Here is a 19786-nt window from a genome sequence, read left to right as displayed (position 1 = left end):
CAATGCCAGTGATATTTTTGCTAGAAAGATCGTGGCTCACATAGACTCGTTCTGTGGTAGCTGAAACCTCAATTAAGATATAAATTATGCCTTTTCTCCAGGGTGTCGCTGTCCCCATAGGCTGTACCTTCAGGAGGGGCGATGTGTTAATTCCAGCCAATGTGTCTGTCACTGGGATAGCCAAATACTTCAGCCAGGACAGGTGATCAGCAGGGACCAGTGTACCACTTGGTGAGAGATACAGACACATTTTGAATTTTAATAAAAAATAATGGCACTAAACAAGCAAATCACTTCTAACTCTAATTATACTGAATTTTGTGGGTATTTTATCTCAAAAGCTGCATTGTCTGAAGAAGAATCTACTATTTAAGCTGCATAATCCCAATTTTTCCCAGCATTGTGAGGGACGACTCGACAAATCTTATATATAATGTCATTGGTTTGTGAGTAAATGAAAAAAATCTTGAGGGGATTGCTTAATATTTTACCACCAGTATGTGCAGAGATGGCCAAGTCACCTGTGACACGTCCAGCTGTGTGACAAGCTGTCATTGGTCAGCCTGGTCGTCATGGTCACCGTGTGACGTAACCTGCGGCCTGGGGCTACAACAACGCTACAGGTGAACTTTTTTAATTCAAAACTTTTTTTAAGCACCATTTTCTTTGTTGGATGGAAATTTTCAGACCTTGTAAGCATCCTAATTTAATTTTCTATATAAATTATTTTAACAACAGCAGTTTGATTAGATTGCATTTAATCAATAATTCTCTATGTATTTACATTGTCTTTGTACACTCTAAAAGACCAGCTGCCCACTTCTTGCCTAAGTTCTTTAATGTGTTCGGTTTTTTTAGTTGCATATGCTTAGATAACTCACAGTTATTATATCCTAATCTGCAAGTTTTTCACTGATGTATCATTTACTGTTTGCACCAACAGCCCAGGTTTCTCCCCAGACATTGTTCCTAATAATTTGCACTTCTAACTAATGTCTTTAATGAACCTGTTAAGAATATATGTTGTTGTTTTTTTTTGCTCACAAATCACTTAATAGTTTAGATCAGGTTGAGGAGTTCTCATTCACAGAATTTCTTTTCTCAGGTCTCCTGTGAATCCAGCAGGAGCAGTCAGAATCCAGCCCTGTCCAGGAGACTCCTCTGAGGCCCGTCGATGCTCCAGCCCATGTGCCCCTGGTATGTGAACTCACACCTTATACACACAACAGCTACACTTTCATTATCATATGTTAGTGCACGTGAGTCCCTCCGTTTGAAAGTGTTGGCCCTCCTTGCATTTTGAAACAGATCCATAGTGACTTTCCACGCCACTAGAAAAGTGTTCTATTTATCCTTTTAACCCAATTTATATGTACTTGTTTAATTTCCACTCATTGTGAGAGTCTCTGCTGCAGTTTTGAGCTTCACCTTAGCTCAGCCTTCTGTGGTCATGTCTATTCCACGCCGGTCTTGAGTCTCTGTTTGGATGCTCCAATCTATCCTCAAGCAGGCCTGGTCCATACACTGGTCCGCTCCAGTCTGGCTGACCATGGAAACAGACACACATGGAGTGGAACAGATAGACACAAGAAAGGGAAAAATAGATGAAGTGAAGATAACAACAACTCGTTACAGCCGTTCAGTGTATTTTTCAGTGCTAGCATAGGCCAGTGGCTGTGCCATGATTATCTTTTGTTGGCCCCCATGTACACAGTCTTTTAATGTGCAGGTTTGTTTAGGTCTGGGATGCTGGTGTTTTAGAGACATTATTTGGTTCTGAATGTTTCACAGATAACCTTCAACACAGACATTTTTACAGAGGGTTTCTAATCTAACACTTTATAGGACCAAAATGTTTGCCGCATTGCATCTTGTAACTATAATGTTTTACATTTAAAATTGTTGTGGTCTTTAAAACATACAAAAGAGCTGTTCCATGCTGCATGGGACAACAGTCCCAAGACAGCTTTTCGTCAAACACTAACGATTATTCTGCCCTCCTCTTGTTGTGCAGTGCTGCCAGATGGTGTTTGGAGTAAATGGACCAGCTGGTCAGAGTGCAGCAAGACATGTTTCAACCATGTCGATGATGTAGGAATTAAACAACGATTCCGCAGCTGTAACCACACACTCTCACTGTCCAGCAACATACATGCACATTCTCTCTGTGATGGAGACAGTGAAGAACAAGAGCCTTGCAACACTGTTTACTGTCCAGGTATGACAAATGCAGATGTGCATAACACATCATAACACATATACAAAAACTACCAAAAAAAAAAAAACAAAGATTGAAAAGCTGACTTTTGTTTTATGCTTCCAGTGCATGGTGGTTGGTCAGCCTGGTCACTGTGGACTGAGTGTTCAGCCAAGTGTGATTCTGGTGTCCAGACAAGAGAGAGATTCTGCAATTCACCAGCACCACAGCATGGGGGTAATAGCTGCATTGGACCTCATATACAGACAAGGGACTGCAATTCCCATCCCTGTTCAGGTACTGTGACATGTTTGCTCGGTACTTAAGCAGGGCAATTGAATATTACGTTGTGAATAGTACTACGCTAACATTTTACTGTGTTTGTGGTGTTTTTGTGTTTTTTCTCAGTTCTTGATGTTATTTTATCCACCTCGTTCACTAAAAGCCTGTGTCCTATTTCCACTCTTCTCAGATGTGTGTCCAGAGGGCATGATGTACATGTCAGCTGCTGAGTGCGAGCTTCAGGGAGGTGCGTGTCCACGGGTGTGCTTGGACATGACCTCCACAGAGGTTCAGTGTGCCACTGCCTGTTATGACGGCTGCTACTGCGCCCTGGGCTTCTACCTGCTCAACAGTAGCTGTGTGCCCTTAGAACAGTGCCCATGTTACCACCAGGGGGAGATGTACCCAGCCGGTGCCATCCTGCTTGTTGATGCCTGTAATAACTGGTACCTCTCTTTACTCATGGAATAACTTCAGATTAACGATCAAAATGTGTTCACAACATCCATAAATAGAAGAAATCCTGACATTTTTACAATTCGGCATCACTTGTTCTTGCCTTGTGTGTCTCAAACAGTACCTGCATTAATGGAGTAATGGAGTGTGGGACATCTCCCTGCTCTGGTGAGTGCATTTCTGTAAATTAAAAGTTATGATATACATTTTTTCTCATTGTGTTTCTCTCAGTCTTTGTGTATGTCCCATTTTTTTGGTTGCCACGTTCTTTTTTATCTTTATCATGTGTGTGTGGCTTTGTGTTTCCTAGTGGATTGTGGCTGGAGCAGCTGGACACAGTGGAGTGCCTGCAGTCGAACATGTGATGTTGGTGTAAGAAGGAGGTATCGTTCAGGAACCAATCCCCCTTTGGCTTTTGGTGGTCGTCCCTGCAAAGGAGACAGAGTTGGAATTGACACCTGCAGCATTGAACCTTGCATTGGTGGGAAACACTTGGTTGCTATTGTTATTATACATAGAATCTAGTGTTTACAAGTTAGTAAAAAAGTAAAAACGTATTTTAAATAGAAGTGAATAAATCCAGTTGTAATGTGTGTGAAGCTGTAAGGGAGCCATGGAGTGCGTGGTCAGAGTGTTCAGTCACGTGTGGAGGAGGTTATAGGACCAGAACCCGTGGGCCAATCAGAGTCCATGGCACCGCTCAGCAGTTCAGCGCCTGTAACCTGCAGCCTTGCGGTACAACAGTAACTATATTAATATACATTACAATACATTGCATTAAACTGTGTTTTTGCATGAGAAGGCAATAAAAAAAAAACTGTAAGTATAATTAATAGTGATCACATTTTTAAACAATTTTAGTAAGAAACTGCATATTTAAAAAACAAATTTAGGAATGCATATGTTAATTAAGTGAATACATCTAAAAAAAAAAGTCACATTTTGGCATTTTTGTATCCATTCATATTTGTATTATTGATTATACTAATAAGGTTTCTACTTGGACTCTATTGTGGTGTCAGGTAAAGGCAAGGAGTGTCCTCCAGGCCAGGAGTGGAAGCAGTGTGTCACAGGGCCAGTGTCATGTACAGACATCACACTGGACCTCAGCAGGAACTGCACACCAGGCTGCCAGTGTCTACATGGGGCCGTCCAGCAGGTTGATGAGTTATGGAAATGCACACATTAATACACATATGAAGTAATTATGGTATTTTTGCTCATGGTCCTCTACGTTCCCAGGATGGTGTGTGTGTGCAGGAGTCTGACTGCCGCTGTGACATTCATGGAGAGAAGCACAGACCCGGAGACACCGTCCCTACAGACTGCAACAACTGGTATGTGAAACTGTCTTGCTTCACTTGCTATATGAGCCATCACAAAGTGCTTCTTTAGAAATAGCGATAGAACTGATCAAACTTCTTCATAATGTTTCAGCACATGTGAAGGAGGAAGACTGGTAAATTGCTCTCGAGTCAACTGCAATGGTAGGAAAAACACCACTGAATTTATACAGCCACTGGTGCTTTCTGCTGTGCTTTGTCTTTTACTTGTGTTTTGTTATGTCCTCTTTCACTTTATTTTCTCACACGAAACTTTTCCTGTTCTGTCCTTTCACATGCGAACAAACACCGCTTTGTAGTTGACGGCCAGTGGTCAGTGTGGACTCCCTGGGGTCAGTGTTCAGTGTCGTGTGGAGCAGGTCTCCAGTCTCGGTACCGGTTCTGTTCCAGCCCCCAGCGTGCTGGCAGTGGTCTGCCATGTCTAGGCCCTCACCGTGAGGACCAAGTCTGCATCATCGCCTCATGTGACCGTGAGTTCATTCTGTGTCATCCTGTATTGACTGACACTGTAGCTGTGTGAGCACATTTTTCTCTGTCACTTAATATGAGTCAGTTATGAGAAAAATTACAGTTGAACACCCTGTCAGACTCATTCTGCCACTGGATGACTATTTATAACCTCAAGTGGATGACAGTAAGCACACTGTATACAGCCAGCTCACATTGTCACACATGGTTTATCCTGAGAAATGAGAGGCCATATGATCTACAGTTTACGAGGTGACATTTATACTCCTTTAAAATGCTGGAAATACTGGATTTATGTATTTGCTGTTGAAATGAACTGATGCACTCAAATCTTTATGTGTTGTGTAGTTGGTTTTGTTTGTACTACTTCATCATGACGTGTTGGGTCTTTTCAGGTGATGGTGGCTGGGGTCATTGGAGTACCTGGACAGAGTGCACCAAGTCATGTGGTGGGGGGATGCAAAGCCGGAGGAGAGAGTGTGACAGCCCCAGTCCAGAGGGGGAGGGGAATTACTGTGAGGGGCTGGGAACTGAAGTCAAAGCCTGCAACACTGACCACTGTCCAGGTACTGGCTTTGAGGATGTGATGTCTGCTATCTATACTGAGTTTTGTGCACTGTCGTGGATTCCATGTCAGTGATATTACAACGTGTGACTTTGTGTGTGTTTTCAGTGCCACCGTGCTCCCAGGTCCCAGGCACAGTGTTCAGCAGCTGTGGGCCCTCCTGCCCTCGCTCCTGTGATGACCTGGCAGTGAGTATCACCAAACATGACTCCTTTTCACCCATTACTACTAATTCAACATTAAGTCCTACTTCTATACTATAATTTTCCCTCAGCACTGTGAGTGGCACTGTGAGCCAGGATGCTACTGTACAGAGGCAAGAGTCTTGTCTGCTAACGGTACAGTCTGTATAGAGAGGGACGACTGTCCCTGCTTGGACCTCAACACTGGACACCGACTGGAACCAGGAGAAACTATAGACGCCCCTGATGGATGCAACAACTGGTCAGAATAACATACACACAAGGACCACATACAATACATTCATGTGCAACATAATACACCTACAGAGAACCAGTCAACAATAATCATTCTGGTCGTCTGTGTTTCAGCACCTGTGAGGGTGGGAGGTTTAACTGCACTAGAGACCCCTGCCCAGGTGACCACAGCCATCTTTGAGTTTCTGTATTTGTCATTATCAATGATCATATAAATGCTTAACAGACCTGGGAGTGACCGTTTCATAGATTTTCCAATCACTCTGGTTTCTTAGTGCCAGGTGGCTGGTGCGAGTGGTCAGAGTGGACTCCCTGCTCCAGGACCTGTGGGGCAGAGTCAGTGTCCCGCTATCGGAGCTGTGGCTGTCCTGAGCCCAAGGCTGGAGGGGCGCCCTGCCCTGGGGAGCAAGAAATACACAATGGGATTGGAGTTCAAATCCAGAGACAGCCCTGCCCTGTCATGACCTTCTGTCCAGGTAAGATATTACCACTGAGGTAGAAACATTTGTTTAGGAAAACCAATATTACATAAAGGCTTCTGTAAAAAATGTGTTTACTGCTCGGGCAGCTTTGGCTAAAAAAAAAAGATACATTCAGGTGAATTTGGTTTGACACAAGTTATCCACTCTATCAAACTTTAAGCTTTAACGCTTCAAGCCTAATGGATGCACCTTGCATCAAAATTCATATCCGGTCTACTTGGTTGAATTTCCCTTGAAATATTACACTTATACTGTTATACATATCAAATGAACCCATACGACCTGACCTCTCTAACAGTGCTAGTTGCTGCTCTGTGCAGTAATCCTGAATTTACTTGAAATTTATTCATAGTTACAATCTGCATAAAATTGTGTTTCCAGCTCCACATACGTTAGTCGTCTTGAATGATTTATGAACTCATCATTGCGTATGGTAATGTTAAAATATATTATTATTAATGCAATGCAATGCAATGCAGTGGTAATATCATATTACAAGAAAGAGTGGAACTGCAACTTTGCTATGCTTTCTACATATTTCTACCAAGGTAGTAACATTACAAATACAGATCAACCTTCTGCAAAGTAATGTCTTCACTAATTTCTTCACCCATTTTCACACTCCTGCCTCTTGGTTGAATAAGTCAAAAAGTCCCACCTGTTTCATAACATTGGCCTACCACATATCCAAATAATATCTCTGTGCACCAAACAGTAATCTGGATTTGAAATCGATTTTCATTATCTAAAACATAAGGCTGACAATAAATCTAATTTTGTATAAAAGCAAACATAAAATAGGGGATTTAGTTTTGTATTGCAACAATTCAGAGGTTGTGGGCCTCTTGTTTTGATGTAAAGTAGACTTTGCTGAAAAAAAACAAAAAAAAAAAACACATGGTACATCATGTATGGCTAGATCTCATAATGGCAAAGATAAGATTTTAAAAGTAAATTTTTTTTAAAAATTAGTAAAATACCATAAAAGAGCTTGTAGCCTAGGAGCATAATAATAAATGCCCTTTTCCCCCACTTTGTCACAATTTGTCTTTCTGTTGTGTTTGTGTTGTTTTCTGCTTCTGTTGTTTGCCACGATGTGTCTTTGTCTCTTACTCGTAATTTGGTGCTTGTCTATTTAGGTTGACTAATGAATCAACCTCTTCTTGTTTTCCTCTCCCATTCCTGATTCTCACTCAGTTGTATATAGTTGCATTGTACCTCCCCTTCTCATTTCTTTTTTTATCTCTCCCTCTAGTTCATGGTTCATGGAGTCCGTGGTCAGCGTGGTCAGAGTGTGATGGGTGTGCTGGGTCGTCCACTCGTACCAGGGAATGTAACAGTCCTCCCGCCAGATTTGGTGGTCTGGCCTGTCTGGGGGAGAGCAGGCAGAGCCGCGGTTGCCACGACAATACCACTGTCTGCTCAGGTCAGCATAATAAAGGATGTATATTTACTGTGAGTGCATGCAGAAAAATATGTGTGTTCCACATAAAAGACAGGTTGCTTAATGAAAGTGAGGATAAAATGAAGAATTAAAGACATGCTCTGGAAAAGATGAAGGAAAAAATTAAGAGAGGCCGTATTTTTTCAGACATGTGAATAATGTTACAGAGTCTGGTCTTGTCTTTTTTTAATTGTCTCCTATTGTTCTAACCAGCTGTATGATGGTTGAATATGTCAGTCAGAAATTTTAATTAAAAAAAAAAAAAAAAACAAAGAGAGAGAGAGGCCTTACAAGAAACATGACGGCATTATAATACATTGCTGTATCTTTTACTGGAGGTGAAACCTGGGAGAGAGAATAGCCTACTTGAGTTGAAATATAAGAAGGCAAAAGGCCTGTTGAAGTAAAAAGGGTGCCTGAAAGGGAAGATTAATGGAGCCTCTGGCGTGGTTGAACTCCTTCTGCCCTCTTATGTTCCTGTGAATATCCAGTCACAACAGAATGATAACTGGGGTTACTGGTTAACAATAGCGTGACATTTTTTTTCTTTGGAGCAAGAGGACAGTGCTGTGCACACGGGTGGACAAGTGTCAGAGGAAAAATCCAAAGAAACGCTGTTCATAAATCATCTATTCAGGAATGAATTGGATTTATTTACACACAATACAGAGGTTTCTTGGTTTTTCAATACAGCTTTGATAGATTATGGTTTCAACTAGTCACATGTTCCATCCAGCTCAGCTGTATCTCTGTCCATTTAGAGAGGTACTTCTTTCTAGAATTTGGATTTTTTTTTGCCCCTTTTGTAGTCCTGGGAGTTTCAGCTTTGTTTTTTTATTAGAATTACTGTAACTTGGATTACTGTGGATCTCCACAGACATATCTCCCAGGAACAACTGCTCAAAACTGCAGTCTGCCCTGTTACTCCTGATGTGTTTTAGAGTAAACGTGAACACCCTGTGACTGAAACGAAACACATTTAAGAAATCAGCCTCGAGAAGGACCGAAACAAGAGGAAATGGATGTCAATTTAATTTTTATTGCACAACACCTATTATTTTACTCTATTTGTTAACTTACTTCCCCCTGTTCTCTGAAGACTGTGGTGGAGGCCAGGAGGAATGGCCATGTGGGAAGCCCTGTCCTCGCTCCTGTTCGGATCTCCATGGTGACACAGAGTGCTTGGACTCCCCCGGGTGCAGCCGGACCTGTGGGTGTCCAGGTGACATGGTGCTGCAGGATGGAGTGTGTGTGGCCAGGGAGGAGTGTCGCTGCAAGTACCACAACAGCTCTGCTACTGGTTCGATCCATTTTCTGTTTATATGCAAATTGCTAATGGAGTAATGAAGTCACTCTAGTCAGACTAGTTGAATAGCTGGACTAGGACGATATATGTCGAATCAATACATTTTTGTCTCTGGTGAATTCAACCTTTTTTTTTATTTGTTTGTTTTGTCTCTTCGTGCAGATGGTCTGGATTCCAGTAATGCATCATGGGTATGGCCTGGTGGATCTGACTGGCAGTTTGCAAATCCAGGAGACAACATAATCAGTGACTGCAAAAACTGGTACAACACACCCAACTAGCTGTACAACATGTTGAACTTTATAAGTGATAAAATACCCTAACATCTTGTCCCTTTTTGTTTTCCTATATTTCTCTCATTATTTCAGTTCATGTAAGGCTGGAGTTCTGCAGTGTCAGTCTTTGCCTGGTTGCCATGTCGATGGTGGCTGGAGCCAATGGGGAACCTGGACTGAGTGCTCAGTTCCTTGTGGTGGAGGAGTGAAATTCAGGAGACGTCTGTGTGATAATCCTTCTCCTCAGAGTGGTGGAAGAGGCTGCCTGGGTGTTGCTGAGCAGCAAAAAAACTGCAACTTATACATGTGCACAGGTATTTATGTCATGTGTTGTTAGTCCAAATTAAAACATAAGCTTTAAGAATGTCAGTGTAGTGAAACCTGAGAAGTTTAATTTTCACAGTACTGTTTGAAAACAGAAGATGCTTTCATTCCTCTTGGTAATTTGAGCAGCACATGCACAAACAACCATATTCAAAATGATTAAACTGTTGGTTACTTTAGTTTTTTTTTAAAACGAAGAAGATATTTTTGTATTACAACTACTGATAAAAGCATACAAATCCTAATAATCATAATCAGTAGCCACAACAATCTTGGTAGCAGACCGTGCTGGAAGAGTCAGGCCTTGAACTTTCCTGGTAATCCTGACCTGTTGATCTTTCTCAGCCATTCATCTGCCTGTTTCTCTGTTCTGGTAACATTGCTCCTGGTCCGTGAGAGATGCGTTGTATCACTTCCCTAGGAACTTTATTGGGTTTTCCTTGATCAACGGTATAGTCTCCCCCTGAATTTGTAGCTGGAACTTGCTTGTCACTCTTCCATTTCTGATCACTATGCACCTCAATTTTCTTGACTTGAACTGCATTCGAGCCGAGGTTGCCACATCATCAAGTGCCCTAAGGATCCATCTTGCTTGTACGTGGGTTGAAGTTGTTATGGTGAAGTCATCCATAAAGCCTCTTATTGGAAGTTGGTGGGTGCTGGACTACATTAATTAATGGCCCTTTGTACTCCTTTCCTGCTGCTGTTATGAGCAGGTTCATTGCCCATGACAAACAAGATGGGAGAGATGGTGCAGCCCGTTACAATTCCCTTCTCAAAGTCCTGCCACTGAATTGTGAAATGGGCTGTCTTGAACCGTAGCTTAAATCCTTTGAAGTAGCTGGAGATCATTCCCCCGATTGGGTCGGGTTTATGGTAGTGTTTCATAGCCACGTTGATGAGGTCATGAGGGATTGATCCGCATACGTTGGCCAAGTTGAGCCAGACAACTGTTAGGGTTCCTTTGCTCTCCTTAGCCCCCCAGATCAGCTGGTTGAGGGCTCAAGTATGTTCCAAGCACCCAGAGAAGCCTTGGATGCCGCCTTTCTGGACTGATGTGTCGACATATCTGTTCTTCACCATATAGGTGGTCATTCTTTTTGCCTGGACAGAGAAGAATATCTTGCACTCGACACTTAGGAAGAACTGACTGACTGACTGATGTCGGAGGAGTCAATTTCTTTGGGTACAAAACACCACTCCACTCTTTTCCAAGGCGATGGAATGATGCCTTTTGTCCATATCCTCCGCAACAATATTGATACATCGCGATGAGTTTTTACAGGTTTCGTCAATGACCAAAGAGGGACTTTAAATCATGTCACTGTCTTTCACTATGCAGTCTTGCCATCACAACTCTGTGTTTTTGCCTCCAGACTCAGCGGGCCCGTGGCTGGCCTGGTCTCAGTGGTCAGTATGTTCGGTCAGCTGTGGTGGAGGGCAGCAGTCCCGCTCTCGCTTCTGCAGCTCTCCGCCTTGCAGTGGCCCCAGTCGGCAGAGCAAAACATGCAACACCCACGTCTGCCTTGGTGAGTTGAATTATACCTTAAATCAATTGTATGGCGCATGCTCACGTTCCAAACCATCTCTAATTTGAGAATTGCCTTTTAATGTCTTCAATCCTTATCACTGTGCTAACGTCCTGTGGTTGTTCAGATGTGGGCTGCCCTCCTGGCAGGCTGTACAGGGAGTGTGAACGAGGTGAAGGCTGTCCCTTCAGCTGTGCTCAGGTCAGCGGCAGGGTGGGCTGCTATTCTGATGGTTGCGAAGAAGGCTGCCACTGTCCTCCGCATACCTACCAACACCACGGAATCTGCATGCTGGTAGGTTCTAAGCAATTTAAACATCCTGGTAGTCTTGTGACAGATTCTAATACTGGTTTTATCAAGCTGTGCCACAGAATACAGCTTTGATAAATTTACATAAAACTGAAACAAAACTTCCAAAAGACTGTTGAATCTTTGTAATTTGTGTGTTTCAGGAGTGTCCGTGTCTGGTGGATAAAGAGTTTCTGACTTCTCTGCAGAGTGTCTCTGTCACACCAGTCTCAGTTCTAATAATTCAGAACATCTCAGAGGGGATGGAGCTCCAGTCTGGGGATACCTTTGTCCATGACTGCAGCACCTGGTAAACAATAAATCTGGCAAATACTGATGGCATTACATATGGTCTCCTGATTTTGGGCAATTAGAGGGTATATGTAGATCCCTGAAATGTCCAAAACAGAAACAGGATCTTCATAATTAGTTCCTTGTTGAATATCATAATAAAGCACTACCTGTTGCCTATCAAGTCTTAAACATACTATAACATGAAGCTGCAAAATTGTGGCGCCATGTCTACATTTCTAACTTTTGAGTTATTGCCATGATTATCATTGCTATGACAGCCAAACTCTTAAGTTCACTAGAACCACGCCTCAGTCCCCCATCCTTCTGTTCCCTGTAGTGGCTGTGAGCACGGCAGGTGGAACTGTTCCTTGGAGCACTGCCCAGTCGATGGCGCTTTGTCGCCCTGGGGTCCCTGGAGTCCCTGCTCACTGTCCTGCGGTGGTCTCGGACTGAAGACTCGCTCTAGGGGCTGCACAAACCCTGCCCCAGTACATGGAGGGCGAGACTGCCAGGGCCCACGCCAGGAAACAACCTACTGCCAGGCCCCTGACTGTCCAGGTACGGGCCTTAATTTACACAGAGGTGGTGCTATGTGTAGTGGGTGTGCTTAAGGATGCAGAAATGAAACTTTGTTGATGATGTTGGTCATGGAATGACGACTGAATTTTTGATTTTGCTTTTTGGCAGTTGTTGTTGTTCCAACAGAAGAACCGACCTTACCAGGTGAAATACCAGCCTTATATCATGCCTGTTGAACCATTTGTGTTTTTTCAGCTTTTTACTCATGTCATTCTCTGACTTCAGCATCCACTCACTTTCCTGTTGTCTGTATTTGCCTTTTTTATTTGCCTGAACTGTTTTGTACATGATGGTTTTATTTTTCCTCATGAGTCACCAAGTTTGTATTTAAATGCCTTTTTCGTATTGACTGCTCTTTCCTCCTCACTCTCATTTAGATGAGGATTCTGGCTTCTCCCCTTGGTCAATGTGGAGTCCCTGCACTAAGACCTGCACTGATACTCTGAACCCAGCCATGAAGTCCCGTCATAGGCAATGTATCACACCTCCCTGCTCTGGAAGTTCTCACCAAGAGAAGGCCTGCAACTTGCCCCAGTGTCCAGGTAGGACCGCCACTCACATCCACACTCAGTCTTTCCGTTTACCATTCAAAATACGGTAAATGTGAATGTCACATACTGAATGTGTATCTCTGTTGGTTATTACAATAATACTAACTTAATTGACACGTAATGAAATTCTCATTCTTATGATTCAAGCATGATTCATCCATTATCTATACACCGCTTAATCCTCACTAGGGTCGTGGGGGGGTGGAGTCTATCCCAGCCGACTTAGGGCGAAGGCAGGGGACACCCTGGACAAGTTGCCAGTCTATCACAGGGCTATACTTAGAGACAGACAACCAAGCACACTCACATTCACACCTACGGACAATTTAGAATCAACAATTAACCTCAACATGCTTTTGGACTGTGTGGGAGGAAGCTGGAGAACCCGGAGAGAACCCACGCTGCATGGGCGGGGAGAACATGCAAACTCCACGCAGAAAGATTCCGGTGGTGTCCGCACCAGGACGCGAACCGGCAACCTTCTTGCTGCGAGGCAACAGTGCTAACCAACTGCGCCACCCTGCAGCCCAAGCATGATTCAGTCTAGTCTAATGTGATTGTTACATCCCTGTGACCTAGGGGATAAGGGGAGGAACAAAAGATGTACTAAAAGCTGGTTTAAAGGAAGAGGAATTTGATTATGGAATGAAAAAAAAAACCTTTTCATTCACAATTAAAGCCATAACTTAATCAGCTAAAAGCAAGCTTTTTAGAAAAACAAAATGATGTAACCAATGCAAAGTCTCTAAAAGAACCACACAGACTTGGCTGAGGCAAGACACTGATACCAAACAGCTCACTTGCTGCCGATCTGGCCTGCTGGCAACAATGATCAGGGCTGCCTGTCTTTTGAGCTCCACCGTAAGTGCAGAGTGGCCACAGGTGTGATAGGCCACTTCTACTGCTTCTCAGGGTGTGCAACCTGAAAAGCAAAAAAGAAAAAAAACACAGACAACCTACCTACACACATATAGAGCACTGAGGGCTGTACCAGTGACAGTGTTTTAAAGCTGTGTACAGTTTAATTACTAGATACTTGCACAATCATTATAAATTCTATAAATAAATTGCTTACATTATTAGAAAACTGTAATTACAAATGTAAGAAATAGAAAAGAGGATGAGACACCAGCAATTAAAGCAATGGCATCACAGTTAGTAAAAAAAACCCCAACAACACACAGACGTATTTAATTACTGTATCAAGCAGTCTTGTGCCTTTTTATGTTTCCTTATGAAGGCGAGGTATGTGTAGGGGCCGACTGTGTGCAGAGAAACTGCTCGTGGACAGAGTGGGGGGCGTGGGGCTCCTGTTCGCGGTCCTGCGGAGTGGGTCAGCAGCAGAGGATCCGAACCTTCCTCATTCCTGGCACTAATGGTTCATGGTGTGAGGACATCCTTGGAGGGAACCTGGAGCATCGCTTCTGTAACATCAAGCCCTGCAGAGGTCAGTGAGAAAGAACAGCATTTGGAGTCCAATTGTGATTTTCAGTTCATAATGGTTGGTAAATGGAAATAGATGTCTCAGTCAACACAGTTGTCTGCTCAACATTTGGGATTATCCAGCATTCTTCCTGTAGGATATTTGGTGTGCAGCTACTAATTTCCAAATCTATTTGTTTTCTCCCTCGTATAAAAAACAAACTTTTCACTTGAAAAGTTCTTGAGATATGAAGTCCTTTACAGTAGATCTGGATGAAGAAATGATAGTGATATCTATGATGCACTTCATCAATAGCAATAAGAAAATTGTTTGGAACAAATGTTTATTGTTTCACTTAAATGTTTTCAATGCAAGCCACAATGACAACACTGTGTCTCATCATAGGAATTAGGAAGGCACAATTAAGACAAATATAAACACTTATAAAACATATTTACAAGTCCTTACACTCTTGATTTAAGTAATAAAAGTAGCTTTTAATCATCAAGCTAAAATATTGAAGAAAGAAGAGTTGTAAAATTCAAAATAAAGTGGTTAAATTCAACTATATTTTATTGGCCTTTATTAAAAGGAGGAATTTTATTGTGATAGGTTTTTAGCTGAATTTCTAAGCCCTACTTTACACTGTCTTGCCTGCTTGTGTATGTGTCTGGATGGTGTAGTGGATGGAGGCTGGTCCCGGTGGAGTCCCTGGTCTCGCTGTGATAAGCGCTGTGGTGGTGGGCGCTCCATACGCACTCGCTCCTGCTCCAGCCCCCCACCCAAGAACGGTGGGAAGAAATGTGAAGGAGAGAAGAACCAGGTCAAACCCTGTAACACCAAACCTTGTGGTGAGACTGACCAAACATGCACACACATGTCCTGTTCAGATCACTGTGACCTTAGGGTTAGTTCATGCTATGCATGGTTGAATGCTCATTAATTCAGCATATGCCTATTTTCTTGGGCGATTCTTTGTGTTCAAAAAGTCAGCACAGCCTGCGATCAGCATTTTTGGTGAGGCACTTTACATGAAGACAGTGCCTGCAGCATCATGGGAAAATTCATGACCTTCTGCTTATGTATTGTCAGATGAAGCAGGGTGCCCACTGGGCCAAGAGTTCGTGTTGTGTGCCAACCAGTGTCCACAGCGCTGCTCCGACCTCCAGCAGGGTATAGAGTGCCAGGGCAACAACGAATGTCAACCTGGCTGTCGCTGCCCTAAAGGTGCCGTCATTTTATTAAAAGATATGCCTTTTTAAATTTGTGTGTGCATGCTTGCATATCTGAATGTTTTTTTTTTTCCCTGAAGCACCTGTGCTAGTTGATATTCAACAAGAAAGAATGTATGTGTTTGTGTGTGCATTTGTGTTCATGTGTACACAACATGATTATCTGAACTAACCCTGGTACTGGTAACCCACAACTTGTAAAAGTGAACTTTCAAAGCAGCTTTAAAGGGTCAGTTTACCTAAAGTACAAACATATTTTTTCACACTTATCTGTGATATTTTCTGTCCCTTTAAATACTTGGGGTTTATTTGTTGAAGTTTTGAGGTATTGGTAGCTGAGATGTTGTCCCTGCATCACTACAGTGGAAATTAACTCAACTTAAAGATGCTATATGAAATTCTTTTATTTCAGCAATGGATCTCATGGCTGTTTGTATGTGTCGGGCGTTTGAAGAAAATGTTTTAAGGCGTTTTGGCTGTAACTCAATGTGGCCCACCGGTCCAGAGCTGTTCACAAGACACACAGTTAGAAAGTCTCTGATGAACTTTTGGGTTTGGTAGAGACAAAATGAACTAAAAGAACTGCTGGCAGAATACACAGCTCCAAATAAATAATAACATTGCTGTGTGTCTACTGGATGTGCAAACAGGGAGCTGTTTGCTAACAGATGAGCTTTTTCAAAGATGGATCATTTGCTTTAATTTGATTGTTTATTTGATGTGGACATCACAATGACATTGGACAAACCAGATGCATTGTTTGAGTGTTTTAGCACTTGTGCTAATTCGAAGAACTTGTCCACAAGAGCTTTTGAAATGCTAAAAACAGCGAAGTTAATAGGAGAAAAAAAACGAGAGAGAAAAAAATACAGTGTACAATAACATTACAACAGTAAAAGAGAGGCAGTTTATCAGATATAAGCCATTCTTGTGTTTAAAACTTGTTCGTGTGATTTTAAAATTGTGGTAATGCTGATTTAATTACTCCTAATCTGAAAATAAGAAGATGGTGTATATTTTTTTTTAAGTATTAATAAAAACAGCTTGCCTGACGAAACTTCTCCAGACATGTGAAAAAAATCTGCGCTTTCAGTAAACTGATGTAAAGGTACTGCTGCACTTTAATGAAATTGGCCCTAACAAACCTTACTGAAACACTTGTCTCTTCAGTAACATAAGACATAGTGTAAATCATATGTGTATGTGTGTGTTCAGGTCAGTTGCAGCAGGACGGAGTGTGTGTGCAGCTGTGGCAGTGTGACTGTGTGGACTCACTGGGGCAGATTTGGGCGGCCGGCAGCTGGCATCAGGTGGACTGTAACAACTGCAGCTGCACTGATGGACAGCTTCTCTGCACCAATCACAGCTGCCAAGCTGCCTGTGTTTGGAGCTCCTGGTCCAGTTGGGCACCATGCAGTGTTTCATGTGGGGAGGGCCGTAGAACCAGATACAGGTGAGTAAAAGACACTCACTGAATAATAATAGCTTATACTTATTGAAACACCCATATGAGAACAGGTTATTTTGCGCTTTGACCAGGTCACAATCCAGACCTGAATCTAAATGCTGTGGCTGGACCTGAAGTATGTAGTATGTGCAAGATGCCCTACCAAAATCTACTAAAGCTGATGTGAGATGCCGATTATTTGCTTTGGAAGATGTTTATTTGAAGTAAATGCTCATCAGTTGTTGTCATCCTCTAATTATATATCAAATCATGATCTAGACTACTAAGTGCAAATGGAAGCCTGCAGTGCTGTGCAGATGTTTTAGCCACTTTCTTCTCTAGATTAAGTCTGTCTCAGTGTTTTCTATCTCTTCATGCGATCCCAGGCTGACTTCAGGATGTTCAGATCAGGGTTTTGTAGGAGCATTGCCATGATGCTGGACACCGTGTTCTCATTGCAGAAGATAGTTCTTTTTGACTATGGCTGTGTGTTTTTGGCATGGTACACAATGAAGTTGCCTTTCTGATGGCATGGTGTGATAGATAGGAATGCAGACATCTTAAGTTTTCCACAGTGCTCTATATTTTAAAGGCAGCTTCTATATTCTCCCCCAAAAAAACATATTTAAAGAATTGCAACAGCAGCTTTTACAGAAACAGTGCAGTGCAAACAGTAATGCATTACAGCAGAATACATGGGAGTGGTGGGGTCAGTGAGAGTCAGTGTTCATTAGTCTCTCAGCATGTTGTCCTGGCCTGGATATCACACAACATCTTTCCTGAGGGGAGGGGCACGAGCAGACCATGAGCAGGATGTGTACACTACTAGATGATATTGGTGGCCTTTTCCTGCACTACATGGCGTATATTCACCAATGGTGGTTAGACTGGCACTGGTAATCCTCTGGGCACTTTGCTCCCTTCACGGTGATGTTAGCTTTGCAGCAAAGCAGCTGCCCTACCAGACAGTGAAACAGGATGGGAGAAAGTTCATGTCTGTGAAAGGAATTGTTACGTCACGTAGTAGAGGCTTTGATTGGCCTTTTATTATTGTGTGTGTGAGGTGTTTGTAGACCACTTTAGGCTGTCTGTGACTGAGCAGTCACGGATCAGTAGCATGTACAGTATAGTACTTAGGACAGTGCCTGTGTTGACAGTGATTTGGGTTTTAAAAAAAAAACTGTGATGGATATTGACTGACTGGGATTTTGGTAAAAAAAAAAAAAACCCAAGATGTAAAAGCTTGACTGCCAGTGGTGACTGAGGGTTGATTGTGATAAAGCTGAAGCTGAAATCCCGGAACAGCAGTCTGATGTACATGTTCTTGGACATCCTAAGAGCTTCAGTAGATGACGACTGAACTTCTCTTTCTTTGGTTCATCTCTCATCCAAGAGGTGAAACCTTATCAGAAATCAAAAAAAGAGAAGTCCAGTTGCTGCTCCTGAAGTTTTTTTGCATTAAAATTGACCTGAATGGCCACTGTTCTACAAAGATAGATTCTTTAACAGTTCATAATGACTTTGACTGAATGTTTGGTCATTTTGTGGCCATAAATCTTTTAAATCAATTTAGTTTTGATTTTCAGTGATCTGCTGCGTGACTTAGGGTGAGGAAAAAATGACTGACAGTTTGTCCTTGTTGTATGTAGGTCTCTGATCCCAGAAACTGAAGGAATAGACTGCCACTTTGAGGAAGTCCAGCACAAATCCTGTAGCCCAGGACCCTGTCCACCTCTCTGTCTCCTTGATGACCAGGAGCTTAGTGTGGGAGACACTTGGCTCCAAGGAGAGTGTAAACAATGGTGAGATAGATAGAGACCCCACAGAATATCTGAATATAAGAACATTTGACTGATGGTTTTCACTGGTTTAAGAGTTTCCACTTTGTGTTTCAAGCACTCTCTACTTTGTTTTGCATCCTAGCACATGCACCCCAGAAGGGGTTTACTGCCAAGACATCGACTGCAGAGGTAGGTCACTGTTTTTATTTTGATGACCAAGAGTACATACAGTACGCCTAAGTATGGTAGAATAACAACAACACTACTACAGATGTGTGGAAGTTTGGATTTTGGTATGCATCCAATGACCAAATGTTTTGTACTGTTTCCAGTGGACGGTGGTTGGACCCCTTGGTCAGTGTGGTCTGACTGCTCGGTGACCTGTGGACAGGGCACACATGTTCGAACTCGTGCGTGTATCAACCCACCACCACGTAACAATGGGTCTCACTGCACCGGGCCAGAGAGAGAAACCCAACATTGTCAGACCTCTCCCTGCCTTGGTTAGTCCTGTCTCAGGGTCACAATTTATTTATTTTTTATTTTCGTATCAGTTAATTTTTAATCATCTAAAAATGTAGCTGTTACCAAATATCCGCCACACATTATTTCTATTTTTAATGTTTTTATATGTACTGCACTGTATAATGTATGAACTACATGCTTAATCCTAAAAAATGTGTCAATGAACAAGTTTTATGAAGTAAAATGCAGTTGATACTTCCTCTTATCTTACTGACCCCCTTGTCTATAGATGACCTCTGCCCCTGGTCACCATGGTCGCCGTGCTCCCGGAGCTGTGGGGCGGGGTCTGTGTCACGACGCAGGGTGTGTGTGTGTGAGGAGGGAGGAGACGCAGCGTGTCCCTCTGAGATCGAGAATGAGAGGAACAGTGAGGAGACTCAGCTGTGTTACAAACGGCCCTGTCCAGGTACTTACTGATAAATGTCAACACAGGGTCATTCTGGCAGTGGTCAGTTAGGTAAAGTAAAAATGTACCTAACTGTTCTTTAAAATTGTAAAGTTTCTGTGTGTGTGATTTTGTTGTTGCCACAGTTGGACATAGTTGCAGTGTTAGTTATT

The 19786-nt window shown here is 42.6% G+C and overlaps 1 protein-coding gene across 1 annotated transcript in view; it reads left to right on the top strand.

Moving 5' to 3' along the window:
* Positions 1-19786, top strand: part of sspo (SCO-spondin) — a 97124-nt gene that overhangs the window by 41677 nt on the left and 35661 nt on the right. The window contains 34 exon segments of the mRNA XM_008294493.1: positions 102-231; positions 498-623; positions 1106-1197; positions 2015-2218; positions 2324-2494; positions 2670-2925; positions 3057-3103; positions 3246-3416; positions 3536-3670; positions 3958-4094; positions 4178-4307; positions 4578-4748; positions 5142-5312; positions 5420-5499; positions 5586-5755; positions 5863-5909; positions 6024-6224; positions 7486-7656; positions 8774-8974; positions 9143-9242; positions 9349-9407; positions 10956-11108; positions 11236-11402; positions 11561-11706; positions 12028-12248; positions 12647-12811; positions 14061-14267; positions 14927-15094; positions 15336-15470; positions 16691-16928; positions 18572-18724; positions 18846-18892; positions 19036-19206; positions 19458-19634. Coding sequence (XP_008292715.1) covers positions 102-231; positions 498-623; positions 1106-1197; positions 2015-2218; positions 2324-2494; positions 2670-2925; positions 3057-3103; positions 3246-3416; positions 3536-3670; positions 3958-4094; positions 4178-4307; positions 4578-4748; positions 5142-5312; positions 5420-5499; positions 5586-5755; positions 5863-5909; positions 6024-6224; positions 7486-7656; positions 8774-8974; positions 9143-9242; positions 9349-9407; positions 10956-11108; positions 11236-11402; positions 11561-11706; positions 12028-12248; positions 12647-12811; positions 14061-14267; positions 14927-15094; positions 15336-15470; positions 16691-16928; positions 18572-18724; positions 18846-18892; positions 19036-19206; positions 19458-19634 — 5118 coding nt within the window.

Source organism: Stegastes partitus, unplaced genomic scaffold (genome assembly GCF_000690725.1).
Source record: "Stegastes partitus isolate 25-593 unplaced genomic scaffold, Stegastes_partitus-1.0.2 Scaffold967, whole genome shotgun sequence".
NCBI classification, from domain to species: Eukaryota; Metazoa; Chordata; class Actinopteri; family Pomacentridae; genus Stegastes; species Stegastes partitus.
The sequence above is the reverse complement of the archived record's forward strand: the minus strand, read 5'-3'. Positions and strand labels throughout refer to the sequence as shown.